This window comes from Chionomys nivalis, chromosome 4 (assembly GCF_950005125.1).
Source record: "Chionomys nivalis chromosome 4, mChiNiv1.1, whole genome shotgun sequence".
In the NCBI taxonomy this organism is placed as follows: Eukaryota; Metazoa; Chordata; class Mammalia; order Rodentia; family Cricetidae; genus Chionomys; species Chionomys nivalis.
In genome coordinates this window covers 35,400,384-35,409,947 of record NC_080089.1, presented here as the reverse complement: position 1 = coordinate 35,409,947, position 9,564 = coordinate 35,400,384, and the positions used below count along the sequence as shown (strand labels likewise).

The 9,564-nt window shown below is 41.6% G+C and overlaps 1 protein-coding gene across 1 annotated transcript; it reads left to right on the top strand.

The window, feature by feature from the left end:
* Positions 1-2,654: 2,654 nt before the first annotated feature.
* LOC130872719 (prostate and testis expressed protein 14-like) lies at positions 2,655-8,853 on the top strand. The gene is made up of 4 exons (XM_057766933.1): positions 2,655-2,730; positions 3,241-3,354; positions 3,811-3,836; positions 8,755-8,853. The coding sequence occupies exons 1-4, from the start codon at positions 2,655-2,657 to the stop codon at positions 8,851-8,853; spliced, it is 315 nt and encodes a 104-aa protein (XP_057622916.1).
* Positions 8,854-9,564: the final 711 nt, after the last annotated feature.

Below are 9,564 nucleotides of genomic sequence, written 5' to 3'. Positions count from 1 at the left end.
AAGTTCCAAAGCCAGCTGATAGGGCTTTGCTTGATTGTGAACACGTGGTCCTTGGCTCACTTGCAGGGACTGTTAATGACAGGCAAACCCTCTGTCACTGAGCTGAATTTCCAGCATAACTGATGGTGTTTTGCATCTACATTATTTCACTCAACCAGTTTTGTTTAGATTTAGATGCTGTTGCATCTTTGTGTATTCTTTTTTACAGTACTATATGATTAGAACACAATTGAAGCATTTACTATTTGATGCTATTTAGGTGATGTTTTAGGGTTTTTTTTTGCTGTGATGAAACACCATGATAAAAAGCATCTTACACGTCAGGGTTACAGTCCATTGCTGAAGACGTTAGATCAGGAACTGAAGCAGGGCAGGAATCTGGAGGCAGAAGCCATTGAGGAAGGAACACTGTTTACTGGTGCTTGGTCCCATTTTTCTTGTACCACTGGGACCACCAGCCCAATTCTGGCAGTGGCCATGGTCAGCTGGGACCTCTCACATCCACCGTTAATCAAGAAAATACCTCCCAGGCCAGTATGGTGGGGATGTTTTCAAATTGAGATTCTCTCTTCTCAGATGACTCTATCCTGTAAGCAATCAACAAAACATCAACCAGGGTAGGCGTTTCTAAATTCATTGTAGGTTCTACAATGTGAAAGCACTTCTATGAGGATTTCTATATATAAGATGCTCCAGAATGTAACAATGGTACAATTTGATTTCTTTGTACTTCCTGTTGTGCAAACCTGATTCACATCCGGTAGGAGCCTGTGTTAGTTACCTTTCTCATTGCCATTATCAAATACTTGACAAATGAAACTTAAGGAAGGAAGGAAGGAAGGAAGGAAGGAAGGAAGGAAGGAAGGAAGGAAGGAAGGGCGGGCTTATTTGGGATTGATTGCAGTTCTAGGAAAACACTTCACCACACAGGGAAGGCACGGTGGCAGGCGTGTGAAGAAACTGGTCGCATTATACCCACAGTAAGGAAACAGAGAGGAATGAGTGCTCAGCTGGCATCCTTTACCTATTTTATTTAGACCAAGACTCTAGGCCGGGCGGTGGTGGCGAACGCCTTTAATCCCAGCACTCGGGAGGCAGAGGCAGGCGGATCTCTGTGAGTTCAAGGCCAGCCAGGTCTACAAGAGCTAGTTCCAGGACAGGAACCAAAAGCTACGGAGAAAACCTGTCTCGAAAAATCAAAAAAAAAAAAAAAAAAAAAAAAAAAAAGACTCTAGTCCATGGGATGGTTCCACCAACATTCTGAGTGGATCACCTCAGTTACGTCTCCCTGGAAACTCCCTTTGACGAGTGCGATTAGACTCAGAATGTAGAAGAGGTGGTAACCCCTGCTCCTAGTCAGCTGTACTGTCTCATGGTTACTGTGCATCAAATGGCTTTTGTGTTCTTAAACTCAAAGAAAGTTCACTTTCCAGTTATATAATTGTCTTTGAAATGTTTGTGTGAATTTCTGCGTGTGGTTTAAAGTGTGAGTCAATTATTTGTTATTTATTAAAATTATTGCCTAAGAATGTTTAGTTTTTTTCTATAACATTTTATTTGAAATACCATCCTTAATTTAGAATTATCTTGTTGTCATTGTAATTATCTAGTGGTCACATTCAGTTAGGTCTGTTTCCATCTGTTTCCATTGACTACAAACACTAATGATTGTAGATATTTAGAAATATTGAAATCAAACAATGTATGTCAAATAGCTTTATTCCTTCTTAATTTATTTTTGGAACTTTAGGTTCTTTGTATTAATAGAGATTTCCTGTTCAGGTGATTGATATCTAAGAAAAATGGTTTACCGGTCTTTCATTTTGGTAATACTGTGCATTTCCTATGACCCAGGCTTTGCTATGTCTTATGTGTTTTTATATGCAGTGTTTCATATTTATTTACATTTTTGTTTATTTGTGGTAACCTAGGTTGGAGGGAACTTAATGGAGAATGAAAGGAGAAGTTGTGGGTGGATCAGATCATGAAACGTTGTATGCATATACAAAATTATCAAAGAATAAAGACATTTAAGAGAATAAAATCACTTCCTTACTATCCTGTTAAATTTTCCCAGTAGAATAATAATCATAAACTTTTTTTTTTTTTTGGTTTCTTGAGACAGGGTTTCTCTGTAGCTTTGGTGCCCGTCCCAGAACTAGCTCTTGTAGACCAGGCTGGCCTCGAAATCCCAGAGATCCACCTGCTTCTGCCTCCCGAGTGCTGGGATTAAAGGCGTGCGCCACCACGGCCCGGCAATCATAAACTTTTTATTGTTCTGTTATTTTCCTTTATTGGGTCAGTTAAATATATCTGTTATCTGAGCTGTTTCTAGTTATATTGGAGGCTCAGGGTGCACATCTTTAATGCAGTTTGCCTGACAGGGTTATAATATGGCTGCACATTGGGTCATGAATTCCTTTTTGAAAGTCAGTAGACATTTGTAAAAATTCCAGAAGTACCTGACTAATTGGGTAGGGAAGGTGAGGTGAGCAGAACACTTAAGGTTTGGGCTCTCTTTAGGATGCATGCTAAGTCCATGGTCTGGAATCTGACTGGGCCCCCCTCCCAGAATAGAGATAGCTATACGTGGGTCTTGTTGAAGCTGCACCCTGCTTGCTCTGTCCTAGTCCCTGGTCTCAGATATCAGTGTAATGGGAAAGCAACTGCTGCCCATGCTGGACTTCTCCTTGCTGTTGTTCTTCCTGCCCAGAAAGGGCTTGGCAGAAGGTAGGGGCTGGTACCTGTGATCAGACATTCTGATTGCCACAGCTCCCTGTACTTTGAAGAGACCAGGAGCAGCAGAAGGACCTGACTCTTTAGAGTTGAGCCTTACATCACTAATCCCCAGCACTAATTCCCATGTTCCCACATCCACCTAGAAGGATGCTTATGCTATAGCCCTCTTCCCTTCTTCCTTCTTCTGATTCTAATGCCCTTTTCCAAGTTCCTTGTATTTCTTTTTCTTCTCCTCTACTAGCTTTCATATCCAAACATCCCCTTTCCCAGAAGCTGACTACTGTTGACAGGATAACGATAATGAGACGCTGGGAAGAGCTGTCCATCATGGTGGGTTCAAACCTCTTCGCAGAACTGCCCTTCCTTCTCACTCTTCACGCAGCAGGCTCCTTCTCCAGCCATTGGTTTTTACTCATTCATCAGAACCACAGGCTCGGCTGTTGTCTGATTCTTGACTCCAGGTCCTGAAGGAGCCTCTGACTCTTGCCTTTTCCTTTTCAGCTCTGATGTGTTTCCAGTGCACTGTGTTCCACACTAAGGGAATATGTTTGTACAAGGAAGGTTCCTGTGAAACTGAAAATGACCAAACCCGTGTCCTTTGGACAGCTTCCGTGGGTGTGTAAGGCAGGAAGTCTCAGGATGATGGATTCTGCTGTCCCTTGAGGGCTGCCTGCCTCCCTAGAGCCCACGGGGGTAAAGTAGCTATAATGAGATGACATGTTTTCCTGTTGCAGAAGAATATCCTCCTGTATCCCTGTACTGTCTGTCACTGGCTCTGACTGAGAGGATCAAACCTATTGAGAGAAAAATATGCTTTTTGAGGGCTCCCTGGGTGATGATTTGGGAACTTCTTAGGTGGAAATATTCAGCAAATCAATATTTGGACCCTACAACTCCATTAAGCAATTTTGAGATTGAGTTCTATCTGGAGTCAGATTAGGACCTGAGGGAAGATGGCCCAGCTCCGTGAGGCTGATGGACCTTCCACCTGGGAGCCTGGCTCTTCTCATTTGCTGAGCCACTGGTTCTACAAACACTTACCTTTTGCCTCTTGCCCTACTTCCTTACCAGGTGGCAGGATCCTGCATGGGTTCCAGGTGTTCTCACATGTGCCTGAATTCTTCTTGAAGCATATGAAGTGCTGTGAGGACAATTCTTCCTGCAACAAATTTTAGAGGCCTTGCCCATTCTTGGCCTATTCTAAGGAGAGCGTTTAGTCCTTCCTTGTCTTCCTGTGTCTTCACAACATTGAATCACTCATTCCCCGCCATGCCCAGGCCCTGAAATATGTTCATACCAGCATAGGATGTTATAGTTAGATAGTTCAACTGGGCATAGAGATGCTCTCTGCTTCTCATCATGGCGAGTGCCCCTGCCCCATTTTGTAGACCGGATTTCTTCCTTCTCTCCCGCTATCCCTCCAGCACTGACACATTTCACGCTCTTCCTCCTCCTCTCTTCAGTCCAACCCTTTCCAACAAATGTGTCCAGACTGATATGCGTTGTAGTTAGGTGCTGGTTCCCAGCAGTGAATGTGGCAGAGACACCTGCCCTTGGTGACAGTTCAGGGGTACATTTTCTGCCTCACTGGCCCCAAACAGTAGCTCCAGCATCTCACTGCATTCTTATTCATGGAAACTCAGGTTTGTGTTGAGGACTTTTGCACTTCTGTGTCCTGAGTAGAGCAACAGAAGAGATACCTAGGTATGGTGGCACATGCTTTAAACAGTAAAGAGGCAGAGGCAAAACGATTTTTACAAATATAAGAACAGATCCTTCTACTTAGTGAGACTGTCTCAAAAAATAATGCAAGGAGGAATAGTTTATTTCAGTACTTCTCTGCTTTACCCAATCCTATGAACACCCTCTCCCATAAGCTCTTCCATAGCACATCTATCCTACTATCCCCCTCCCTAGCGATTGCTTGAGTTCAGGAAGTTCTTTACCTATTCTCAATTAAGTTCTTTGTCAGTAACATATGGTGTTAATAATTTCACTAGCCATTAGCTTTTCAGAAGTTCAACAATGTCTTCCCTTATATGTATATGCTTTCCCAATGTAAAACCCTTTCAACTGGGAAACGTGCCCTATTAAAGACACAAGAACCCTTTATTTTTTCTCCTTTGTGTTGATACACAGAAGAGGGTATTTCTGAACCAGGTAATACCTTCATCAGGTCTCTGAATCTGCTGGAAACTTCATGTTCTACTTCTTAGCCTTCAAATATGTGAGAAACAGTTCTCTTGCTCAAGACAGAGATCATTACAAAAAACACAACCAAGAAAAATGAGTTGTGGAACCCAGTCCCTACAGACAGATCTACAAAGCAACTCCTGTACCTAAGGCTCAGGGATCTTGTGGATAGGGAGGTGAAAGATTTTAAGAGCCAGATTCGGGAGTTGGCTGTGAGTTTGTGTCTCCTGGGAATGCCAGAAGCTGCACTCATAAAGAACCACCAACGTGACTGCCTAAACATCTGCTGAACAAGGAAGACAGCAGTAGAAATTGTCTCTGCCAGGGGGACAGCCACCAGGAGCTCAGGACTCAAAGGGAAATCCACAGAGCATGCAAGTGCTAGACTTTTCTATCTGAGGGAATTAGGGAAAATGACATCCACACACTTTTGATAGTTTTCTACCTTAATGTCTTCTTTTTCTGTATACCTTTTCTAACAGCTTATATACTCCTACAAAATCTTTCAGGCAATATGAAAATTACAATGGTTACATTCTATTTTTCAAGACAATGATTATAATGAGTACAAGTAAAAAACGGGTTTTTTTTGTCTCCCTTACAAGATTAAAACAGAGTCATCCTAAGAACCCACATACATTTACATCCAAGTAACTTGTTAAAGATTAACAGTTCGTGAGCGAGCATGAAGTATTTCTTTCTTAGCCAACTCTTTTGTTGTCAAGAGGCATATTGCAGTTACAAAGAAAGAATCAATCACTTTATTATTTATCTCAAAATGTAGTCTCATAAGGAATCTTAAAGTAATCACAAACGTAACATTTATATATGAAAAAAGTCAGTCAGTGTTGTACGAGGATACTTGTTAATTTCCCAGCTGCACAGATTCCTGAAAATAATCACAAAGAAACTATATTATTTCAATCACTTCTTAGTCAATTACTTAAGTGTATTGCTAGCTGACTAATATCTTTGGTTAACCCATTTCTATTATTTTATATTTTACCATGAGGCTAGTGGTCTACCATCAAGGTTTCAGCTAGCAGCTTGCTTATTTTCCCTCTGGCAGCTCTAAGGCATCTCTTCACTCCTCCTAGTCTTTCTATACATCTCTTTGAGCCTGGCTTTACTCTGTTAAACCATTGGCTGAAAGCAGCTTCTTTATTAACCAATAAAGTCAACACATATACAGAAGGACTTCCCATACCAAGTCAGCTCTACTTAAATCTTTATGGAGCATGCCCACTCATCAATAGTTTCTTGTATTAGGAAATCGAGGAAAGAAATGGGCATACAGAACTAATCATCACCTTGGATCATCAACCAATCCTAGCATGAAAATGTGTCAGCTGGTAATAATAGGCTGCTTTGTTCTTGTTGCCTGACTTTAAAGAGTACCACAGTCAACTATGTGACTTCTAAAACTTTAGACTGTCTTCTTGGATTTTTGACCTCAACACTATTTGACAAAATCAACATCTTATTCTAAGCTATTTTCAAAGATTTGTTTCATCTGTGAACCTCTGAGCACATCTCCCAACCTATGTTTAAAAGAATTTAAGCTAGCTGGGCTAACTGGGACTCAATTGCTTTTCTTAAAACAATTAACCTAAGTCGCAATCTATGTGACTCCTCAATAGAAACTTGTTGTTGTAGCTGTGTGATACTTCATTTTTTAAATATTTTTAATCACCAAAACTTCATATAAACTAACATTATTATTATCATTTAGACAGCACAGCTTAGGAAGAAATCACCTTCATAATAATCCACAGGTAAAAATGCCCAGTTAGAACAGGATGTTTCCATGAGATAAACACAGTACATTACAGGCAGTGGGGATCTCTCCACACACATTCACATCATAAAGGTACCAGAGAAAGAGAACAACAGCACACATGAAAAGGCACAACAAAGCAAAGACATCCCAGGGCCTGTGGTCTTGGCGCCTTGCCTATCTAAGATTCACCCATCAAGGAGTTTCCTCCTGGTGGGCTGACACCTTGAGCTTCAGTTGCTGCCTGCTGATCCTCTGACATGGCCACTAGCACGAAATGTTAACGTGGATTCAGGGGGATTGAGGGAGAAAGCCTAGAAGGCCTCAACTCTATAGAAAGAACTATAGGCAACTAAAGGATGCTGAGAACAGGAGAAATATTCTTTCCCAGGGAAGATCACACCAGTTGGTCCCATATTAAATGACCAGTGCTAAAAATATACACAGAAATGACATTATACAGACTGAGCAGGTTGGAGTTATGTGATTTTTTATTATTATGTTGGAATATATATATTTCTAAATACATAAGTATATTCTTAAACATATATCATATATGTTTATAGCAACAATTAATGAGAAAGAGGCCATGAATGTGAAAGGAAGCAAAGGTACATGGGAAGGTTTTTAGGGAAGAAAAGGAAGGGGGAATTATAGCAGTTATAATTATAGAACAGGAATGTAGTTACGTTATAATCTCAAAAAAGAAACAAAATTATTTTTCAATGTTTAGAATCTGCATAGGCTGTAGATTTTCTTTCTCCAGCATTCTAAATGGATGCAGGAAATGACTTTTTGTGACTGATATGTGAGAATTATTCTTTTATTTATGCAAATTTTCACTTTGGATATATGATTGGCAGTCATGTTGTCAAATGTTCTTAGGCTTTGTGGAGGTGTGGAACACAGTGTAAGACCTGACAGTCTTTAGATTTATCTCTATACCTTTCACCCCATATCCATACATCCCTTCTTCCCTTCCCACTGTTGTGCACAGTGTAGCATCCTCAGTACCCTCATCTCATTGTCCTGGCCCTGGTGCTCTTTTTCTGATCCTTCTCTCACTTCTCTCTTGAGTTCTTGCATATACACACACTCTCACTTCCTAAACCTTCACGTACATGGTCCTAAATTTGGCTTGGAAATGGGGCAAAGAAGGTCCTTGACAGAACAAAGAAGAAGGGATGTGAAGGGTGTGTCAGGTCCTGGGTGATTGGCTCAGGTACCCAGCATCAGAGCTTTCTCCCCCTCCACTCAGCCTTGTCCATTTCCAGTATATGACACTTCTGCATCTCAAGTTATCCCTTTACAGGATCCATGATCATAGGCTTCCCTACAGGGGTCAGCTTTGGATGTTTTCTGTTCATTGACCAGAGCTCCATGATCAGTTCCTGTCTGATGAATGAGCCTCTTACACCTGCTTTCATCTTTTCAGCACTGTCTTGCTTCCAGTGTGAGCTGTTGAACTCGGAGGGGATTTGTGAGAAAGGAGAAAGCACTTGTGAGACTGAACGTGACCAGCAGTGTGCTATGGTAAAAGTCTCTACAGGTGTGTATGCCCAGGAGGTCTTGGGGGGCGGGCAGCTTACTTGTGGGAAGGAGATAAAGTCCTTTTCATAGTGCTGACCACAAAAGCAGTGTGTGTGAGCACCTGCCTCTCTGAAAGGTAAAAGTACCTTTGCTTCTGGTAATTGTTGCTGAAGGTTCATGGTCAGGCTAACAAACTTGTGGAGGGAGAAAAATATTTTGTGAGGAATCCGGGTGGTTCTTTGTGTATCTTCAATAAACAGACCCAGGGACGAGAGTATTTGAACTAAAAAAATCCACTCAGGATTTTTGCGAACATGAAGCATTCCTTTAGCCAAATTAGTGCTATGTGGTTATAGTTCAGAGAATTCCCTGTGATTACCTCAATGTGGCTAATGGATCTTCCACCTGGGAGCCTGATTTTCCTCACCGTTGAGAGCTGATTCTTTCCACAAATGCATACACTTTAATTCTTCCCTTTTTCCTGTGCAGGTGCCAGAATCCAGTATATGATTCAGGAATGTTCTAACCTGTGCATCAATCAGACCTTTACAGAAAGATACATCACTGTGAAATACACATGCTGCAACAACACATCTTTCTGTAACCAGCCTTAGAGCCCCAGGCCTTCTTGGCTTGTTCTACTGCAGGTGAGCTGTTAGCCCTTCCTGTGCTCCTGTAGCCTGGAAACCCTGGGCCATCTATTCCCAGGATTTCCCAAAGCCTGACACTTGTCTGTGCTGATTGATGGGTGTTGATACTCCAGCAGTTCCTCTGAGGCTAGAGATGCTCTCTGCTTCCCATCACCTTGGGTGTTCCACTTCTCCCAGATTCTGCTTTCTATCCTCCTCTTCCTCCTTCCTTCCATCACTGACTGACATACTGCACACTCTCCTCACAGTTACATTTTGTCACAAGTGCCCTCATTGATATAAATTGCAGTGAGACACTTATTCTGTATAGGTGACTATGACACACTTGACACCTACTCTTGAGAAAGCTTCTGCTCAGTGATGCTTTCCCTGCCAGGTTAGTAATCCCACCATGCCCTACAGCAACATGGCTTCTTTCCATGTTCAGGTGTGTATTTTAGAGTTTTTTTATGATCAGGGATATATCATGACATGTGTTTGTATGTAAGTAGAAATATTTATACACTTGCAAATATAAAAAAATTATATCTTTTGTTTGCAGTGCTGTTCATCAACTCATGGTCCAAGAGCATGCCAGCAAGCATTCTGCTACCAAAACATGTCTGGAACCCTGCGTCCTGCATTCTACACTATCATCTTAGATGACTTTCCTAGTCTACACAGATAATGCCATAC

What these genes read in the sequence shown, in the direction of transcription:
- LOC130872719 (XM_057766933.1), top strand. Translation starts at nt 2,655, where the DNA reads ATGGGAAAGCAACTGCTGCCCATGCTGGACTTCTCCTTGCTGTTGTTC. An exon ending in CAGAAAGGGCTTGGCAGAAG is followed by an intron (nt 2,731 to 3,240) that starts GTAGGGGCTGGT and finishes TTTCCTTTTCAG; the next exon opens with CTCTGATGTGTTTCCAGTGC. An exon ending in CCTTTGGACAGCTTCCGTGG is followed by an intron (nt 3,355 to 3,810) that starts GTGTGTAAGGCA and finishes CTTCCTTACCAG; the next exon opens with GTGGCAGGATCCTGCATGGG.